Genomic DNA, 22,877 nt, shown 5'->3' on the forward strand with positions numbered 1-22,877 from the left:
AGGTCAGAGTAGAAGGGGAGAAGAACCTCCCTGGACCTGCTGGCCACACTCTTCTTGATGTAGCCCAGGGTGCCATTGGCCTTCTTGGGCACGAGGGCACATTGCTGGCTCATGGTTATTTTATTATCAACCAGGACTCCCAGATATCTGCAGAGCTGCTCTCCAGCAGCTCAGCCCCCAGCCTGTACTGGTGCACGGGGTTGTTCCTCCCCACATGGAGGACTCTGCAATTGCCTTTGTTGAACCTCATGAGATTCCTAAACATGTTAAATGAAAAGTTGTTTTTCATAATAAAGATAAGTATTCTTTCCTGCACTGCAAACCCAGAAAACAAGGGACAGAAACAAGAAGCATGAACAAAACTGTGGTGTTTGTGATCTCCCCAGCAGCACACAGGCCTGAATGTCGCCAAAGCAGAGATCACAGTGTGCCTGGACTGTGCGCTAGCAGCTCCTAGACCTGGGTGCTGAAGCCACAGATACAGCACAGCCCAAGCACTCCCAGCCTGAAAGCCACTGCTACGTTCAATCCCTATCTCACAACAACTACAAGCTGAAAAATGCAGTGTCATTAAGCTGTGCCTTCTAATAATTCATGGTATAGAAAATGTAGCAGCAAAGAGAAATATATTTAAAGTAATATACATAGAATCCCCTATTTCAGTGTTACCTGTTCCATTTCAGCAGTTTTCAAACTTTTTGCATTCTGGGTCACTATGAACATACACCTGAAGGAAGGAAAAAGAACAAACTCTTTAATTCTTTTGGTTTTTAATGTTGGTAGCTAGTGCATAAAAAATTTCCCAGTAGAGTTCACTAGCTCAGCTCAGAGGCAAGCTCGGCACCCGCTCCTCTCACTGCGTCATTCCTGACTTGCTTTGGGCTACAGCCTCTGTCTGCGGCTGACTCCCACACTTGTGGGAGAGGCCATATTCTTTCTTTATTACATGGCCTGTTTTGCCACAGTATGCTACTCTTATCAGTTTATTTTCCTGTTTCCTTCATCAGGAACAGGGAGGCCTGAAGTGTGAAAAGTTGCAGATTCTGGTGTTCTACCCATGTTCATGAACTTTCAACCTAATATAGCAGTAGAAAATGGAAAGAAAAGGTGGAGGCAAATCAGGAAAAATGATCCTGAAAGAATGTAGACATACTGATTTATCAAAAAGATTTTTTTTCCGGTGTGTACAACCCACAGATTCACCTATATGAACAAAGACAAGTTGATTTATGCTCGCTGTTCATCACTTACACATTCATTCACATCTCTTGATGACTCTCTGGCATTGTATGAGTGCAAGCAAAAGGTTCTTGTAAGATAAATCATTACTAACATGGCAAGAAGCTCAGCAAAGTAAGAAGACAGGATCCGGGAAAAAAAAAGTGGAGCTGTAATAAACATAGCAGCACACTGATGATTTTTTTCTAGATGGTAAAGTTGACATTTGTTAAATGTTTAGTAACACCCCCCCCCCCCCAAAATATCAGTTTGGACAGTTGAAATTGTAGGCATTACTCTTCCTAACAGTAGAAACCTTTGGCTTAATTTGTTATTCAAAGTATAGCTATTCCTGTAGATAGACACCTTGCTTACAGTAAACAAGTGCCAACATCAGTATACTAGAGCATATACACTGTAATTTGCATGTCTAGACTTTTTTATTACAGCATTTTAGTTGCAACTTATCCCAGACATACAAGTCAATGCAATTTTACACCTCATTATGTCCGTTGCTTCTTTCCCAAGCAAAATCAGCATTTAAAAAGATTTGCAGTACTTCAGCATTGCCAAAAAGCTATGGAAAAGACAGTACGTGCCTATCTGCAGATCAAACCCATTTCCCCCCTAATCTTTCCCCCTTCTCACTAGTCATTCATAACAGTTTTTATGCTATTTTTCAGATTCATAAAATATGGAACTACAAGATATGACTTTTTTTCATTTAGAAATTATTCAAGCAAGAGGTTTTGAGCCTGTAGAGGTAGCCGGTTATACAGAAAGGAAAGCAGAAAAGCAATCATAAACTTAATCTGGCTCTGGAGAATGACCTGACCATAGGCCTTTTCTATTGCTCTAAATTTCCTACAATAATGCATGTATTTAAGATACGTTTAATCATCTTACTCTACTATTTCCCCCCTAGAAGTGTGCTAGGAAATTAAAGCAGACCAGAATTATCACTTGTATTGCTTGGCAGGCCAACCATTAATGTAACTGGCAATCTGGAAAACATTCTCTAGAGTGCTCCAGCCACAGCTTTGAAATTGCTGACATTTCTGATACAGGAAGCTCAACACAGAGGAACTTTCTGAAATTATCACATCATCACTTACTTCTGTTTATCTATACTTCCCAGCTCTGTGACCTTCAAAGGACATACAATCATTTGCATGTCATTTGTCCATACTACTCCATTGTTCTACAGGCCTTAGCAAATTACCCAGGGAAGTTTCTGGACAGCTACCTTCAGGAGATGCACAGGCTGTTCCAAAACAAACAAAAAAACCCCAACCTGAAACATTCACCAACAAAAACCATCCCACAGCTTTTTGTCCTCTGAACAGGGTTCCATCCCTCAAAAGAAGTGGAATTTCTGAAGTTCCAAACCTGCACTATGAAAGATGAAGCAATCACAAGGCAAGCTCAGGGTGGTGGTTGAATAATAAATATAAATTAGGCTACTACAGTAGGCCATGAGAATAAAAGAATGAAATAAATAAACACGGCATTTACTTATTCATGTAGAACAATAAAATAAAGTTTCAGTCCCCTAGGCTTTATATTGCAAATGAAAGCTGTTGCTATGTCTGAACTCTTAGAAAGATGTGTACACTGCACTCAGAAAACACCATGCCAGTCATTTTCAAAAGGGTCTTTCCATAAATTACTTTATTTCTCATTAAATGAGCACAGAGTCATTACCATATTAATAACAGATATGTTTATTATTACATATCCATCAGTGCGGCTTTCAATACCACTTGAAACATGCAAATCGTCCTAAGGACGAATCAGTTTTCCAGTGCTTCTTATTTAATACACAACTGCAAAGCCATTATAAATTACTGAGGAGGTATTTGGTTAAGAAATAAAATAAAATAAAACCATACTGCCCATACCATGAATGTATTCCTGCTACAAAGCAAGAATCCGACAAACAATTTACTGAAATTCCTGAATTACCCCGAGATTTTTGCGTTATATGCTTGCTTTTTTTGCATTGCCTACACATCTCTTGGCTTATGAACCACAATCAGTCTTTCTTTGTAATAGGAATTCTCATTCAAAGATTGTATTTAATTTAGAAAATGCATCTAGTATCTACAATGCTTCAACCAATTAAAACTCAGTAAAAACCACTGATATGCAACAGGTTTTCAGAGGTTTCCTTTGTTTAGTTTTAGATTTCTCCATTTACTGACATGGCAATAACACAATTATCTCAAATTAAGGCACTAAAAGAACAATGTAAAACCCAGTAAAAGTGTTCTAAGAATAATTTACAGTTCAAACAGTGCATATATTTCTTAAATGTTTGTTAACTTAAGGTATGCTATCACTTAAAATTGTAAGGCAATACATTATACAGAACGATGTACCCCAAAATATGCTTCCAAACTTGGTGGTTCTTTTTACTGTTAGTTTCTAATGCCTCTAATAGTAAAATAATTCGGTATGGCTTGGCAAAAATGCATAGATTAAAGGCAATTACTTGTTTTTCCCCCCTTTACAAACCTGCTGAATCAGAATTTTGTAAAGCATAATGCAAAATATTTAACACTTTGATCCATTCCATAGTGGGTGGCTAGCATTAAGGCTGTTAAGAACTCTGCAGTGAAGGCACTGAAGTTCAAGTGATAAGGCTTCATTTTTAAGCTAGTTCTGGAGTCTTCAAGAACACACCTTTGAGTCTTGAAAGAAATTGCAGTCCTTCTCATTGAGAAACATTCCTCCTATACTCCTTTTCATATGTTCATCTTGACATAAATATCCTCTTCACAGGGTGAACAGTCCTTTTCTTTCACTGACATGAAGAACGTTGGCTGCATTTTGTCATGATTGACAGGCTTTTTTTTTTAAATCCAAAAAGGCAGCACCTTTTTCTTATACACCTAGCTAAGCTTTATTTGCTTTAACTTGCATTACATAGTAATAATTAATCTAATCTACCTTTAGGCAAACCCGCAATTAAACACCCTCAGCGTGCTTTTGTGCCAAAGCAAGGAGGAGACAGTAATAGCAATCTTAACCCTGAAGCCTGTGATAGTTACATTGAAAGGAACAACAGCCTGTCTGCACTGCTCTGTGTGGTTAAAAAAAGCCCTGTTTCTCTGACCGCATCCCATGAGATTCCATTAAGCACTGTACATGTGGTTAGCTGTAACACAGAAGAAAACAGACAATTAACAACAAATATTAAAAAAATAGCTTTTTAACAGTCCTGTATGTTTGCCAAGAGCTTCAGTGAAAGAAATACTTTAACATGTTTTTTTTCAGTTGACACAGTACAATACTAAGATCATTCCTACGTAATCTTCCAGAAACTGCTCTTAATTTCAAACAGCATTAAAGTGAACACAGAGATCAGACAGATGATAATATTGCTGCAGTTTTACAAGTAAACAATCAAACAAATCATGGGTGTATTCATGGCAAATGCAAGGTGACCCTCTTTCACTTGCAGGACAAGAAAAGGCTCTCTCTAGGGCTAAGAGCACGCACATGCAGTTGCGAAAGCTCATCTGATGCACAGGAGTTCGGTTGTTTGGGTGGGTTTTTTAAAACATGCATTAACTTGGCCAGGTGCCCAAATCCAAATATATTAAAACAAAATGCCTCAACTGTGCTGACAGAAGCACTACTGCAAATGCTAGCAAGTTCATCATGAAGTTCTGATTCATAAGTTACAAAAATGAGGAATAGAACTTAAGATGAACTTATATGTGAAGCTTCTTTTAATAGGTCTGATACACCTCTCCATGAAGTCAATGAAGTGCCACCTACCAACTGCAAGGAAAGGTGCATGAGATCCTAAATGAAATGGACCAAAATGTCTTAAAGCATGTGTTGAAGTCTGTATCCATTCAACAAAATAGTTAATGCCTGCTTACATGGTAGGATTCCATCATCGAGATCAAGTTCTGCTATACTGTCTGACAAGAGAACAATTTTCAGATACTTAGTAAACGCTAACACATACATCCCATAAAAGTCACCACCGCTTCTCTTAACTCCCACATGCAGGTAAAGAGGTCAGGATGAGAACTGCAAGGTGCGGCGTCTTCAGTTCAGAGGAGCTGATCTAACAATACGCTGCCTCCTGAGAGGAAAAAGGCCTGCTGTTTCTCCACTTTATCACCTTCCTGAGCACAGGGGAACACCCTCCTGCTTACCTGTCCTCAGCTTTAGCAATCCCTGCACTGGATTCAGTTGGCTGATCTCACACATTAGCTCAGCAAAATACGTCTACATTTTTTTTACAGTCAGGAAACTGTCGTGGACCTTCATGGAAATGTCCAAAATGGATCATGTCAAGCACTCACCCAGAATCCACTGACAGGAGAGCAGGGAAGGAAGATGGAGAGGAAAAATCCACCCCCTTAATTTCCAACAAGCTGTCAGACTAGCTCAGGTATTTCTTTGGTAATCTAAATTTAAACATCTAGGACATCAGAAGTGATTTTACCTAAAATAAATTCAATGCCTCTTCTTTCAAAACATACAGAAATAAATATGTAGTGGTATCAGGGCACAGGCTGGCCATGCTGCATCACAGCAGAAATTGTCTAGTTCACAGACAAAACTAAGACCAAATTTGTGAGATAAAAATCTCCCCAGTAGAATATCCTGAAAGAGAAGTTCCAATCTGACCTTTTTCTAATGCTTATTTGCTCAGTGTAATTCTGAATCTTTCTGTTACTTGCTCAACATTGCTCTGCAGGTGCCACCCAATCTCCATTACCTTCCAGTCAACCCAGTGGCCGCTATCTGCTGGGGAGGGAGTGTGGCACAGAGCCACCCTGGCAGCTCCTCAAGGGCTAGCGAGGTGTGGGGCTCCCCTCCTGCCTCCGTGCAGCGCAGCAGGCTGGCAGCACGCAAGTATCTAGCACACTCTTACTGGTCAAGGACTGTGGCTTATGGCTCAATATGCTTCTTCCTCCACACTCAGTTAGGGTTTTTCACTTCTTATGCTTCAGGAGTTTTTTTGGTTTTTCTTTAGTGAAAACATTTCTAGGTTAATTCTCTGCTGGAAAATTAGATCAGTCTACTGTGGTAATCTGTGAAACATGAGCTGACACAAGATAACCTGCAGGAATGTGTAGCACACCAGCACCAGAAAGAGGAGAGCTATTAGGCTTACTGTATCTCTTATGATCTTTAAAAAAAAGCTTTAAAGATGGAGAATGTCAGTTTAAAAAAAAAAATCACTACTTGCATTTTTCTTTGATTCTCTTACACAATAAATGCCAATAGGATCAGCAACAGAAATTGTCTAAATAACTGATCTCCTCAAACAGACCCATTCCCTTAAAAGCTACTGCAAATTTTCAACTATGAAAATCTGCTCACTCTATAAGAGATGAGCTGTGAACTTGATCTTGCTAAAGGCAACCCCAAACCAGCATTTCTATCAAGACAGAGTTAGAAAGAATCAGTTAATTGATTTAAGAAAATGGATTTACTCCCATAAATTAGTATGGATGAAAGTTTCTGTAGTTTTCCCATTAGCTAATATGCCTGGAAAAAGTTAAGATCTTGAAATGAAAACCCTGAGAAATCATCACATGGAAAAAAAGATCTATTGAAAAGCTAACAGCTATGGGATACCTGAATAACAGAGATGATTTGCTATGCTAGGTTTTTAACCTCTTCCTCTTTTTGTTTAATTCTGTGTGTGCCTGTGCACATGCAAATTCCCCCTTCATACTCTAAGCACGAGGTATATTACAGTAAATGTAGTATAGTTCATCTGAAGACCTTCCCAAAATTTGAAACATTACAATAGAACTTTTTTTTTTTAAAGTCTCGTTATTACAGCTACCAGAGGACCTTGCAAAGACAAAAGGAAAGGAAAGCATACTCAGAACACAATCCTATCAGTCCTTTGGAAAAGAAAAATCAACAGTTCTAAATATCTAACGTGAAATAAAGAAATATGAACTATTTTTACCTTATGTAGAGTGAACTCTACATAGGTTAAGTTTTGGCAGAAGGGACAGAAGAACCTGTATACTCAATAACAGAGGATGGTTTCTAAAATGTACAATGAGGACTGTGATCTTCCCAATGCTGTTTTAGATTATTATAAATAATCCAGTCTCCAGATCCATATAAATGGTGTATTCAAAGAATTCTTTCCAACCCCATTGGCTGCTTGGTTGGTTTGGGGAGAAGTGGTTGCTTTAGGGGCTTTTTTTAGTTAATTTGACATCTGTTTTGGGGTAAGCAATTTTGACTAGCATTATTTCAGTCTCATATTTTTAAAACTCTTGTAAAACTATATTAATGAATTTTATCTTATCAGTTCTGGGTGGTTGGGGTTTTTTTCCAGAATCAAAATCATTCCACCTAATCCTTTTGTGTATCAACACGGTATGTTTTTTGTTCAAGTCTTAAATGGTCCAAGATTCACTGAAAAAAAATCTTTCTGATCAGTAACGGAGCTCTTTAACCAGTTCTAACTACTTCTGTTATCTTAATCTGCCAGTTTACAAGGTTTGCCTTTAGTAACCAGTTTCCAGAATCCTGATTATTGTTGAAATAAATGTATCATATGATACATAAAAGCACTTTACATTTTTCTCAACCACAGAAATACTTCTTTAACAGTCCTATTGTAAATAAAGATGATGTTAAAAAACAGCTACTAATGATGCATATTTTAAAATCAGCAGGTATCATTTATATCCCAGTCTTAAACGATCCATCTGAAGTCTATGGAAAGACTTAATATTTTTCAGTACATCTTGGAAAATTAAGGATTGAAGGAAAAACTAAGTTCTGAAACATGGTAAAGCTTTATAAAATCATTTAGAAGTTGGGAGAAATGGACACTTTGTAGACAAGACAAATAGTTTAACAAGATTCTGTTGTACAGGTACACATCAGGTAAGTACAAAACAAACATGACTGAAACCACTGAATTTAGCAATTACTGATTGTTCTTTATTGGGTACCATACTGAAGATGCTACTGTTTATAGTAAGCAAACCCTGATTTTACCGTCATTCTACTTAATGCAAGACTGTGTCCTTCTCCACTGCACTCATCCTTGTTTTCAAGAGATTTTTACAATTCTTTCAGGATTTAATCAAGAGATTTAGATCAGCAGTTCAATGGTCTTAACTACGTAATTACTCAGATTTTAACATTAAACAGGATTTATAAGCAAAGACTTCCATTTTTTTTGTATTTTTTTCTTTAGTTAAAAAGACCCATAGCTTTTTAGTTTATTTCTCACCTAGTTTTTCCAGAAGTACTTTTAACACCTTTTCGGAATGACTGATTTGCTGAGGATCTTGTAGACATAGTTCTAGGAGAAGAACGGACAAAAGTAGATGGTGGCGTCTTAGGGATCTTCTTTACTAAATGAGTCACCCACTTCTTCTGTTCATCTTGACAGGATGCCAATAACAGCATATCTCTTGCTGAAGTTACATCATAACTCACTATAAGTAAAAAGAAGAAGATGCTTCAGTGAAAACCAGGATTTGTTATCAAAATAAGAATGATATACCAGATGTGCCACTAGAAAGAAGAATGGCACCTATATACATACTTGTACTGGATTTGTTTATATATTTGTGGAATACAACACAGAAGGGGAAATTATGAATGTAGTTTCTTTCATTATTTGTCACTCTTCATTAAGATTCTTAAGCCTAAGATTAATATTCAAGACATGAGAAAATTTACATTATTGCAATCTTAAACTGGAAAGCTGTGTGGGTGCTTTATGGCTCAACACCAGAGTATACACCCCAAATGCTCCACTTCACATGAGCCCTGAGAGAAAACCTTTACTCCAGTCTGGGAAGTGGCTGAAGAATCATTCTTTGAGTCTCAGCACAGCTTGGTGATGCAGCCACTGTATCATCTCTAATGTGGGCCATGTGTAAGTACCAAGAGAAAGTTCTGGGAACCAAGGATTTGTCCTGCATAAGCTTCTAGCAGAGCCCCATCAGTTAAACCACCAAAGGCCTGTCCCTACAGAGGCTTGACATAGCTGCCTATTTATAAGCAGTGATAACAGTTTATTATTTTAATAGCACTTTTCACATCTAAAATCCCAAAACTAAAGAGTAGAAAACTTTTAAACTCAAGTTCAGCAGGTCTGATCAAACCATGCAGAGAATATAGAATGCAAAAATCCACAAGTATACCTTTGCATGGTGCAATTAATTCCTCCTTTTTATCCAAATGGTCTCTATGGCACTTCACATGGCATCTCCGACATTCTAAGGCAGCAGGGGGTTTAAAGACATGCCAAAGAGGTTTGGCACAGGCCTCACAGTTGGCTGGAAAGTGGTATAATGTTGGAATAAATTCATGGCCTTTGTGATTTAGAAAATTTGTCTTCTCTGCTGGCTGTACTGGTTCTACCTCCAAATCCTTCCTGCATTCCCCTTCGTTAGCATAGAGAATCTGAAAAAGAATACTGCCATGTTATCATTGAAGCACTACATATTTTCATGTACTTTGCAAAGAAGCTGCCAAACTTTTTCAAGAGAGTTAAACTGAAATAATAATACATTTTTTTTTTACCTGGAATATTTTAGGAATTTCTTCAGTTTCGGCTCTATATACATCTCCTTGAGTTACAGGCCGGACATGGAACAGCTTACTAGATTAGAAGAAATATGAATCAGCAAATGCTAAAAGGCTGCATACATTTTTAAAACAAGTATCAAATTGCTTTGAAGTTCTTATAAATCTTGTTTATGCAAGCAACATGATACACTTCAAGGCTGCAATACAATTTTAGGAATTATTTCATAAACCAAACAGATCTTGTCTACCCAAGTAAGACCAAAAGATTTTGTAGCATGGAAAGATGGTTATCTTACAACGGGTTCAAGATCCAACACATCAAATTTACCTGTGAAAAAGGCTTTCAAATTCTTCATCAGAACACGAGGAAGCCTAACTGATTATTGCTAGAAAAGCTTATTGATAACCCTGGATGGAAGTAAATGTAGTAAGTATAGTACTACTCACTAATTTTTTACTGAACCATGTTATCAGTTGATAAACAATCAATATTAGAACATCACAAAGGCAATCTGGTGCACCAGCTGTTGGAAATGTTATTAAAATTGGAACATCACCTTATTCTGGGTCAAAACTCTAAGTCCATCTATCTCAATGTAATGCTTTCAACAGCTGCCGTAACAGATGTTTATGAAAAGAGAATAAGAAAAAGCTCAAAGAGAAAATAAGTATTTTCCTGGTTACAAGCAATGAGCAGCTTAAGCCCTAAACGAAGGTGAGATTCCTTCCAAACCACTCTATTTGTTAGTCACTGATAGATCTATTTGTCAATTTAAAACCATTTTTCAATTGCTGCTCTATAAGGTCTCAATGTCGATCAGCTGTCCAATCATCACACCCAGTCATGTGTCAGTGATGGGCTTCAGTGACATTTGACACAATCTTCCTCACATATAACCAATGTAAAGGGACCGCAACTCAATTTGTCACTCTAAACAGAAACCATCTGGAAAAGTTAGAAATACTTTGGGCTCCATCAACACTGATCCACTCTCAGCCAGCATAAAAATGGTATGAAGCAAGTGGATGAGACCTAAAATCTGACAGCCAGTTCCCTAACTATCCCACAACTATCGTGCTCTGCTTTAGAAAGCAGCTGTCAAAGCAATTGGAAAAAGCAGTCATTACACAGAATCATAAAAAGAGATAACACAACATGTAGGTTCCACTGTCTCTGACCCTTCTCTGTCATAACAAGACAAGGCTCTTAATTTCTGTAAATTCAGATCAGTGACTACAGAAAGTGCCACACACTCTTGTGTATTTAACTTTTTGTCTAACTTTTAGCAACAGTAAGACAGAAGAAAAGCAATATCTTCTGTTAACAGCACCCTGAAATACAGATAAACAGACATTTTCCAACTAGTATGAGAAATTAAAAATTAGTTATAGAATTTTTATTCCAGGCTTCTAGATTTGTTATCATTTCTCTCACACACAATGCTCCTTTGCCAATTTTTATCCCAAACTAACAGCAACTTTACTTACTCTATATCTAGTACCATGGATGGATTAGACTGGTCCTTGTCCTTTTCATCATTGTAGAAGAGTATTTTTTTACTGCTCACCACAACATACTGGGGAATAAAAGAGTAAAACCAAGTTGAAATTGCATTTTAAAACACAAGGTTTAAAAATCAGTTTCATGTTTCAGAAACAACATATTAAAAGGTATGAGGTACTAAAGAGGATTAAAAAGAGGTAAACTGACTGCTCTATTGAGCACCAGATTCAGGTATAATATGACCTAGAAGCAGGGGAAAGGACAGAAAAGCAAGAGTGAATACACAAGTAGTTCATCTTGAATTCCAGTTACTGGTAGGTAATTGAATGGGTTTCTGCAAAATGCAGATACTGGCCATTTCAATAACTGGTGTCTACTCCCCCTCCAAGAAGAGGCTGAACCTCCTCATTACACAGGATTTTACATCTAACTTCAAAACCTGAATATGAATGTTACCTTAACAAGTTTATAGAACAGTGTTTTAAAAGTGTGTTGTGCAAGCTGCATGCTACAGTTGTACATGTCAATTACTAAAATGCATCTAAATATTCACAAAGGATGTTTTTCTGATGAGGAAAGACATCCTGACTTTCATCCTCTCAGAGTTCTTTTAATAGAAACCCTGACCAATTTAAACATGTGCTAAGGTTGTAACAGTGTGAGTCTCTTGTGATTTTCACCACTAAAGAAAATGAATCTGTGCTTGAATTCCTTTGACTAGACTTTAACAGAGAGCTAATGCTTCTCAAAGACAAGGGCAAGACCTTAAGATGACTACTGCAACAAATGAAAACAGAATTCAGTTACCACACTGTATACAAGTCTTGGTGAAAGAAAAACTTAACCATACACAACAGCCTTTATATTTGGCTGTGAACACACACAAAAAAAATCTTCTCACTGTAGCTCTATTCTACAATAGATTTTGAAGCATATTTTATTATCTCCACTAGAGATGAAATTAAATTCCAGATAAAAATAACACATTTTAGTGGCAGCTTGATATATAAATTGTTTATTCTCAAATGAGTTTTCCACACTCACCGCCTCCTACCTGAAGCTAAATGACTGGGAGAGCATGGGGCAAACACATCAATGGCATTTGAATCAGAAATGCAGCAGCTCAAGTTAACTCAGATACCAATTCAATTGCACTGCTAATGCAATTTTGCTTTCCCTTTAAGTTAATCTGGGCATTTGTATATTTGAGGTTGCATACCTCCCACTACCCCAAAACTGAAAGCATAGGACATTTCGGAACAGAAGCACCCAAGGAGGCTGACTACAACCCAGCTTGTTTCAAATGCAGTACAGTTCAGCCAACAGAATACACTTGTAAGTCAACGTGGCTCCTCGCTACCACCTCTCACTGTTTTGAATCTCAGCTAGTTTAAGGAATATTATCAGCATGATACATTTTATGACAGAGGTATCCATCTGTAGATAAAATTCCTTCAAAGTGCAAGAATTATTATTCAAATTAGCAACACAGGAATAGAGAAACTGCCTAAAATATCTTGAAGGAACTAAGTATGTCTATATTGGGCATGCCTAAAGAAGTTCAGATACAGTCTTTCACTGGAGACGCTGTATTTATCAGAAGTTTAAAATTTTAATCATCAGAGGGTAAAGAACAATCTCAATTTCTGGAAGACAACCAGAAAAGCCTGCTGGAAAGATTCTGACAGGATAATGATGCAGTACATTAGATAATCTAGAACAGAATAAAGCTACATGACTTGTGCCTATGCACACTTCCATTCATAGACACTGCCAAAAGTCTGACAGCAACCTGGAGAATCAATTCTGGAACAACAGGAGCTATCAAACAGACCAAGTTGTGGAACAGATTTACAAATAGGTGTGTTTCGCGAGTCACCTGAGGAACACTCAAACACTATCAGCATTTGACTCAAACATGGCAGCAAGAACATTCTTAACCTTGCCCTGTAGATTTCCTGCAGTTCTCCTAATAGGGAGACAAAATAAAACGCAAAGAGACCAGAAACCAACTAAGAAACATTTGAGGTTATCTGTAGCAAACCCCAGGTTCCAACTAGTAAGCAATCATTTTCAATATGGCATGTTCACATTGCCTCTCATCTGAGGGTCTGGGAGAACACTCTAAGCAGCCTTTAGTTCAAACAGGGCAGAGCTTAACACTTGCTCTCTGCAAGCTAGAACAGGTGGTGCTTTTAACTTACAGACACATCACCAAGAAGGTCTGATATTGATGGTCTGGAACTTAAAAAACTTTGATTGTATGAAGAGGGTCATGTTAGTCAATGAAAAATCGAGTACTTAAAGAAGGAGTCCAGCAGCTAAAGGCCTAATGAAAACACTTCAGTGCTTCTTTGTCAGGAAGTGAATCTTCTGGTTTTTAAACTACACAGGAATCATTTCTAACTCTTGTAGAATGCGAATGTAAACACAAACATATGAGGGCTTTTCAGCAGAAATTAGAAAGTTATGTTGAAAGTGTCAGAAATAAACTGAATAATTTCCATTACCAATATTTGAATATAAGCAAGGAAGATGCGGGGAAATAAAATATTTAATACAAATTGCTTGCATAACTTACAACATTCCAGTGACTATGTTCACTTTTGCAATTTATTATACTAAAAGATGTTCAAAGAGGGGAAGTGGAAAGCCAGAAAACAATCCGAAATTGTTCTAAGCTTCTAGACATCTCAATTTGAACATTCGATATTTCAAAGAACCAAATCATAACCTCTGCAGATGCAAAACAATACTGCTTTGTTTAGAGTGGTAATTCCAGCACAGAGGTCTGGTTTCTGAGAGTAAACCAGTTCTTTTTTGAGAGAGTGACCATTTTAAAAGCAAGGTAGATGAAAATGTCCTTGGACTTCACGTGTGGTGAGTTAGAGTGATGTACTCTTCCACAACCTTCAGAACACGTAGGTGTGGTATTGCCTACTCTTAGCTGTCAAGCTGCACAAAGAGCTTATTTTCAGTAACAGGATTATAAAGAAGCTTACTCAAAAGAGAAATGGGATTTTTAATGGTTCCAAGATACCCGCTGTAACACGTTTCCTCACCTACCCATTGTAAATTTGTACAATGTTATTACTACAGGTTTTATTTTGGTTTTTTTTTCTTCCATATAATAATGCATCCACATTAAATCATAGAATCATAGAATGGTAGGGGTTGGAAGGGACCTTTAGAGATCATCTAGTCCAATAACTGATTCTTTTGTCTGTTCCTTAAATGTGAGCTGTAAAACCAATTTACCTATTTTACCTATTACCAATTTTAGTATGCCTAAAAACCTTTCCATGGGAGTTGATGAAAAAGAAAAAAAATCCATTTGTACCTGTTTTTTCCAGCCATGTCGCTTTATGTTTCCTTTGTTTGGTATTGAAAGCCAACCTTCAAGTCTTGATTCTGGTTTAAAAAATGCATATTGAATAGTTTTATGTATTTATAATAGTAAAGCAGAATAGCACAAAAGCAAACTGTTAACTACAAAGAAAGATGTACTACATGCAGTAATAGGCAATTACCTATTCAGCAAAGCAGAGTAAAAAGCACGGATAAATAAAATGAAGATATAAGCATTTACTTCATGCTTCATCACAAGCTAACATTTGATTATACAGTTACTGCAAAATAAAGTGAAGCTGTTTTCCTTGATGCCAACATCTAACACCATATGTAAATAGTTTGCAAAGAGTCAGGCAGGAAAGACTTTGCTTTGAAAATGTGTTACAGCTTAAATGAAGAATGATTAAGAGATTTTCAACATAAACATAATTTAACATTTAGAGGGGCTATATGAAAATACTCAGCAGGATGATGCAGCACGTAACACAAACCAGAGCCACATTTTTCCAAGGGAAACAAAAAAATTAGGACAGCATACTAGAGCAAGCAAAGCTACATGGGTGTCCCATTACTCACAGAAGATAAGCATAGGAGATAAATAAATAAGGAATGCAGGAAGAATCAACTAGATATAAAGAATAAGAGACAAATGTTTTATTCAAATTTTCAATTTCAATTACCTGAAGAGTAATGCAATAACCTATTTTCCTACCATGAAACTAATGAAACAATTTAACAATGCTACAAAGAAGCATCACAAGAAAATCATAATTCTGCCCAATGTGAATCACAGATTTAAAAAACATCTCCAGCTAACTGATACTGGATTTTGAGAGACATTTTAAAAATTATTAGGCCAGAAAATTGCAGTGAGAAGTTATCATGATTCTGCTTTCTGAAATGGCACAGTAAATTTTGTAAATGTGAGAATGACGTAATCAAAATTTCACGTCACAACTATAAATTTATTTAACAATAAATCATTCTTTAAATGATCATAAAAATGGCACTTGTAAAAAAAGTGTTGGAGTACAGAAACACAGCCAATAGCTAATGTATGCATTCTTTACAATAGACTTAACTGCCGGCACTGAAAATTTCAAAAACATTAAGTTAAAATTTGCTGAACCATTCTCCACCAGTAGCAGGAGCTACTGGTCTCTTTTTTCTTTTAAGGATAATTCTGTTATCCTTAATAGAGTATTAGGTGAGGCGTACTTCAGCAAGCTCTGGAAATACATCCAAATATATAAAATATATTGTTCACGTGCTTTGTTAAAATTGAGACTGACAACCTAGCTTCATAGAGGGCATTAAAAAAACCTTCCTGCATTAGACTTACAGCATACAATATTTAGAAACAGAATATACTTTAAAAGGAAGAATCACTTTGTAACATTTCTCCACACAGAATAACTTCAAAATACTGGCAACCACTGAACTATTGAAATCCAAATTGGAAGAAAGGCAGAACTCATTCTCATAAGAAATCTTCCTAGAAAAATGAAGGAAATTTCTATTTCTCTTTCTCTCATATCTGCCTAAGAATTGTGGAATGTGGCCAGTTCCACTCCTCGGCCTCTCTAACTCTTGATATACAGTAGCTTTAGAAAAATAAACCTATTTCTTTCATGTCTACAGACATCACAGGTAATGCTTATCCTATTTTGAATACTTTGAGCATTTTTTGTTACATGAGAAGATTCTTCCATTTTCAGAAATTTTAGTAATATCCTAAAACTAAGTCCACATTACAAAATAAAGTGACTAATTGTTAATAAAGAACATAATATGGATGACCGCAATTCAAAATGGATGACTGATTTGAAAGGAGTAAGTACTCATCTGTGTAAATTGTGGCATACGAAAATGTGGAAAAAGATCCACTAAGGATAAATTTTTAAAGGTGCATCAGTTACTATGTTGCTTGTAGGGAAAGTGTGAGTGGGAATTTTTCTAAGTTCACTTATATTTCAGCACATTCTGAAAGACACTTCAAAGGAAGCAGAAAGTGGGTAAGCTATTACAAATGTATCAGTTAACATACTTTTCTGTCTACCACAAATCTATTTTAGTGAGCAAATTCTATTTTCATGAGAGATGATTTCTGAGCTGTGAATAACGTTTTGCAGTTGAAAATAACAGTTTCTGAATACACTCTTTCGACATAGCTAACATTTGTCTGGAACAAAATGTACTCTTGAAAGGGTAGATGAGTCCTTTCATTCCAACCTTGCCACAAAGGTTTGTCTCAAGTAATATTTATAGTGCATTCAAATTTCCCTTGACGGAGTTAGCTAGTACAACTGCAAATGTTCATCTGGCCATTTCACAAATATTTGATCCAGAAGAAAAATATTTATGAGTGTTCTGATTAAGTAATTAAGAAAATATGGGCTATCTAGACTATGAAAAAGAATCTTCCGTTCCTGCCTTTAAAAATAGGCTCAAAACTACTGCCCTACAACTTCTCTGTATTTTGGAATGAATCCTGGAATTGATACTTCATATTTCCAATCCAGTAAATCCGAGATAAGCCTCAAAAATATCTGACAGCTAGTTGCATCTGAATAGAATATGAAGAGTTCCTTAAGGCTACAGATCTTATAATTATCTCTCAATAGATATTAAAATGTGGATTTGCATTTTAAACATCTTCATAGTTCGTAGTCATCTTGCCAGGACTTATTGTGATACAGTATGATAAATGCCAGTTTATCAGTAAGTTTTCAATAAAATCACACAAGACAACCATGACTATACTGATTGATGAGAGTTTTTGTTGTTTTGGAGATAAGAAATACAGGTACCTTCATGAGCAGTACAGCACCTTTTCCCAATGTTCAAGAATTCTTACTCCTCAGACTATTCCATAGTAACTGAAACCCTGGAGATACCACCTTGCTAATTCTTTCCAGTCCACCCTTCCCATTTGATTAGTCTCTTCCTCAGTCTTACTCTAATTTCAACTGGATCTCACAAAGATTGTTGTCCAGTTTAAGGTGATAGCTACTCTCAGGTATTTCTGAAAGTCATATTTTTGTCCCATACTTAAAAAAAACCCATGTTGGCTTCAATGGTCCACATTTATTATTACATCCTATCTTTGTGTACAACAAGATTTATAACATACACTGTAAAATGTTATGTGCTTCAATTACACCTGAAGGACAGTTCAATTGCTTAAATTAGATTAACAGAATTCACAACAGTTTAAGTGCACTAAAACAATTGCTAAAAAACCCATTAATTTCCTGATTGTTTCCTCTTGACAAACAAGAATTCTGTTTACAATCTTGAAAGTATTAAGTCCATGCAGAAGGAAGAGGCATACCGAAGGCATCATTAAAAAGCTAATATTTCAGCTGTTTTAGTAAGGCCTCTATCCACATAGGACACATCAATTGAGAAATTAGGTGCTATTTAAATCAATAATCATGAGTGAGAGTTGCAAAAAAAATGCCTAGAGCTGAATACAAGGAAAACTTTCTTCCACATTATTATGTTTCCCATCTGGTGAAGCAAAAACCTGAAAACAGCCTGGATTGTCTAAACAAGCCAATCCCTACCTTGGGAAAGCGTAAGTCAACCTGGGAGCTACCAAAACTTGAGAGGATCTTTAGCTCAGTGACAGACAAACCACCTTCAAGTGAAGTGCAGCTTTAAGGTGTGTTACTGTGAGATTTCTCTGTACCTACTTCAAACACAGAACAATTTTCCTTATATATTTCTGAGTATTACAAATTTATTTTAATATAATCTTGAATTTACTCCAATTGTGCTAAGTATTCTGACTACACATTTTTAAAAGATGCTCTTCCTGTATGACTTCTACTCTTGTAGCCTCTCTTATGTCTGGTAGCATAAGCTCCCTGATTAGAACAAGATACTATCCCATAGTCCAAACCTTTCAGCCATGCAGGAGAACAGTGGAAAATACTTAAGAGCCAGTGGTCTCTCCAGAATTCCACCAACATTGTTTTCACCTCATTTCATACCAAGTTTTTTGTCAATTAAACCAGAGATGGCCCATCGCCAGAACTGAGACCATGGAAACATTCTTTTATACATGTTTACATTATTTTGTGTTTTCATTCTTTTCCTGGTGATGTTTTTACTGTGATAGGAAACTGAATAAATCGTACTATAATTATTTATTTAGCTATTTTGTCATTTATTGGCCTTACATATTTTTAAGGAATGTGTTTGCCTTAAGATCAGATGCATCAGCTACATAATTCTATTTGACTTCTCATCAGATCTACTTCTTAAACAAAATGCTATTCCAGCTGCTCTGAAGGAATGTCTATGTTTGGGCTATAGAACTGATGGGAACTTAACACATAGTTGAAGACAACTTCATACAACTAAATTGTAGCAAATGAACTGCTGTGGTATGCTACCTTATGTTTTGAATACTAATTACTTGGTTTGCAGAAAAATGACTGTGCTGGATTATTTCCTCTTTCTGTGGCATGGGGTATTTCTACTTTGAAGACTGTGTGGTTTTTTTGCTTCTTATAATACTAGTGCACTCCTCTGCCCTCTACCTGGCTCTTTGACAAATGTGTGAAATTTGACTATATTAAAGTAATTTAATCTCTTTTAATTACCTAAATTGCTTCTTATTCAGATCCTGATCAACTCAGAGCCTCACTCAAAAAAAAAAAGAAAGCAGTATGTAGGGACATGATCTAGATCTAGACAAGTCTTAGTAATGTATATTAGAGGTCCTACCTGTGTGACATAGTAATACTAATACCACCATCACAACTGCAGTAAAAATCAGAGGCATGCGTAGAGAAAAGGGTAAAAAGAAGACAAGAGAAGTGAAAGGCTTGTATAAAAAGAAATAGTTAGAGGGATCATGAGTATAAAAGATGAAGTCCACAAGAAGTTCCAATAATTATGATGTCCTAACTAACAATGGAAAAGTTACAGCTGACTTGAAAAGATCTTGCACATACTGAAATTTCTGCCCCAAAACTGAAGTGGCAGGTAATACAGCCAGAAGCCTGACTACTCGTAAAGTTGGAAACAACATACCTGAATGGGGTAGACAAAGAAAGAGCTTACTTCTACAGTCTTTTTAAGATCCAAGAGAGAACAGGGTCATATTGATATACTATTGCCCTTAAAAAGAAAACAGAGAAGGTGCCTATGCTCAAAGGGAGACATTGGATGTTTTCAATGTAATACACAACAGCCATTATGCTGAAAATGGCTGAGAAGTGAGGAAGTTCAAAACTATCCTTTTATGTAGAATAAACCTAGTCTGTCTTGTTACAGAAAAACGTAAACTCTCAATTTACAGTTCAAAAAATTTCAGTAAAAATTACAAATTACAGTGTTCCTCATTTAAGAGACACTACAAAAATAAGGCTTCACTCTCAACAGTAATTTAATTTTAAATTTTACTTAAAGAGTAAAAACTAGTTTCCTTTTTTACCCTGGTAAAATGGAACACACTGAGAGAAAAACTGCTGAGAAGTACTGATAGTTCAGAAATACCTGAGACAGCTCCTATCAGGTGACAGATAAGAAAAAAAATATTCCTTCACCAATCTAATAGCTCTAAGAATTCCCAATAAGTTTGGCTCAGGTGATTTTGAAAGAAGCAAACCACACATTTACTTTACAAAATGGCAAATGCCTGAGGGTTGTACAGATCAAACTTCAGAGTGCAAAAGGCTTCTCGGACAGAAGGAAAATTGTGAAGAAAAGACTGTATCATTATCTGCATAAAAATCTATTCTAGAACAGAATTTATTTAAATATCAACTAAAAATGAAAATCTAAGAATATAAGGGGAACACAGGATAAAAAAAACAGACATAGAAAAGAATAAGTTACATGAAAACATACACTAAGTTTTATAATCTACTTGAAATTTCCACCCCTAGAAAAACTCTAGAATGTGGCACTGAGCAGCATGAAGTGCATTAACAGGGAGAGAGATACCTAAATGATTCTATTTACTTTTATCTGATTACTTATCCACTGAAGTCTTAAAATACTCCAAATATTATTCTAATTTCTCATGTTTTAATATACTTTTCTGCAACAAAAAAATCAGACTGTACATCTGTAAGACAAGTATGTATAACAAGCATTTATTAAGAACTACAAAAAGAAGTATAAAAATTACTTAACTGTACAAAAAAAAAAACTAATTCCAACATATGGAAATTGCCAAGCACAGCTTTTTACCACTAAAAGTTTTTCCTGTATGTAGAGATACAGAGTGGACCATATGAAAGTACTAACTGACTATACTTTTCCAACACTGGAGAGAAGGAAATCACTAACCGGTGTAACAGTGCATCTCAAAAAACAGTGCCTGGAACTGACACTACATGGAAATGGCTAACTACATTGCATTATTTGTTATTATTTCAGAGTACCATACAAATATAAATGCAATATGGAAATTCCTACAGTTACTTTTCACAACAGCAATTATTGCCACTGGTAAGAAAGGTGCAACATGACTAAGTAGAACAGACAAGATCAATACAATTTTGTGTTCAAGATGTAAAATACAATTATGTTGTGGAAGTGATCCTGTAGTCTATACACTGGGAAGTGCATATTGTATTCACTATATTCAAATAGCATCAGATGTAAAGACATTCTTTCCAAGGTAATGGATAAAAATTATGCTAATACCAAGCTATACAGTGGGAGGAGTGATATGAGAAGAAATTAAGACTGAAATATAAGCAGCTAAGCTATGAAATAAAAACAACAAAAAAAAGGAAGTGGAGATGCGATACGAAAAGAGACAGCCACAAGGCTTTAAAAGGAAGTAACTTTTTAAAAATGGTATCTTCCAAAACTGTATGTATGCACAAAATCAAGTAGTTCAAATATGCTTTTCTCTTACCTGAAAGATTTCCATCTGTTTCATCTGTCTGGAGACTAGCAACACTGGTAGAATCCATTCCTTGCTGGAGGTCCAAAATTTTTCTTCGTAGTTGTTCTATGTCACTCTCTTTACTATCCAATTGCATCTGGAGCTCATTCCTGTATGTAGATTCTTCTGCTAGTTGCTGTATTTATACACACATGCATAGTTACAGGGATACCAAAAATATGGCAGTATTCTGAAAACAAAACTCATACCTAGTTTTTAATATGTCCCCATGATTCTATGATATTTTTGATAGCATAAATTATGCGAGTAAAGTGTTTGTTTAGCGTTGAAAAAAAGATACAGCAATGCATTCAAGTACAAAACAGATTAACCTATTCAATCGCTATTTGTTTTGAAAAAGAGACCATCCACCAGTGAAAGGAACTGCATAGACTAATAATACCCAGTATCCAGTTTTTTAGTCTTCATAAAATAGTAGTAATTTGTACAGTTAAGACTTTAGCAAGGAGAAATGAATGAGAAGAAGCACAGCTGCACACTTGTTAAGTTCCCTGACTCACTAATTATGTAGCCTAGAACATCTGAAACAATTAGCTATATTTTCAAGTAGGCTGGGAACTGTGCATTTTCCCAAGGAGAGAATTCCACAATATGAGAAAAAAAAAAATCAGATTATTTTACCGCTTGTGTTTCATTGAGCTCCTTTTGATATTTCACTACCATCTGATTGAATTTCTCTTTTTCTTGATTAAGTTCCAATTGAAGCTTTCGGTTTTCCTTCTCTTTCTTCCTCAAATCTTGCATGTTAGCTTTCTTTCTGTCTATTTTAAAATCTTTCCGATTCATTATCTCAGCTAGTTTGTTGACAGCCTGTCATGAAAGAGAAAAAGGAAAACCACTAAGAAAATTATATATGCAAGCATGTTCCATACAAAATTAAGTATTTCTAGTTACAGGATTCAATTAAAGAAAAAATCTTCACCAACATAAATGGCCCTTACTGATGACAGAAGTAATATTGCAAAGTGTACAGCATCTAAAATTTTTCTTGCAACTGGAAATATCCACAATGCATATTATAGATCTAATTAATATAAACTTAATATCAAAGGAACTAAGTTAGTTGCACAGAAACCAATAAACTGGAAGTATATCGGATATGCAAAATAATCATTGCTATTAAAATTGCACAAAAAGGCGTACCTGGGTCTTCAGAGTTCTTTCAGTGTTAATGCTCTTCTCATAATGCATTCTAATATTATTGATTTCCTCCTCTTTTTTCATTTTGTATTCTGTTAAAATAATATTAAACTTTGAGGTATTTTAGTCAAGGTAAGTCTTTCTAAGCTTAATCACTTCTAAAATTGCATCAGG

At 36.0% G+C, this 22,877-nt stretch overlaps 1 protein-coding gene across 3 annotated transcripts in view; it reads right to left on the reverse strand.

Annotated features, from left to right (window-relative positions):
• Positions 1-2,874: 2,874 nt before the first annotated feature.
• Positions 2,875-22,877, reverse strand: part of ROCK1 (Rho associated coiled-coil containing protein kinase 1) — an 84,341-nt gene continuing 64,338 nt past the window's right edge. For all 3 annotated transcript variants that reach the window (XM_061994658.1, XM_061994659.1, XM_010198023.2), the window contains 9 exons: positions 22,707-22,795; positions 22,185-22,373; positions 21,513-21,678; positions 14,616-14,686; positions 11,260-11,348; positions 9,766-9,844; positions 9,384-9,645; positions 8,462-8,669; positions 2,875-4,378 (listed from right to left, as the gene is read on the reverse strand). In XM_061994658.1, the coding sequence (XP_061850642.1) occupies positions 4,375-4,378; positions 8,462-8,669; positions 9,384-9,645; positions 9,766-9,844; positions 11,260-11,348; positions 14,616-14,686; positions 21,513-21,678; positions 22,185-22,373; positions 22,707-22,795 (1,157 nt within the window). In that variant the 3' untranslated portion in view covers positions 2,875-4,374. The remainder of the gene's footprint in view (positions 4,379-8,461; positions 8,670-9,383; positions 9,646-9,765; positions 9,845-11,259; positions 11,349-14,615; positions 14,687-21,512; positions 21,679-22,184; positions 22,374-22,706; positions 22,796-22,877) is intronic.

The sequence above is a fragment of the Colius striatus genome, chromosome 4, assembly GCF_028858725.1.
Source record: "Colius striatus isolate bColStr4 chromosome 4, bColStr4.1.hap1, whole genome shotgun sequence".
Lineage (NCBI taxonomy): Eukaryota > Metazoa > Chordata > Aves > Coliiformes > Coliidae > Colius > Colius striatus.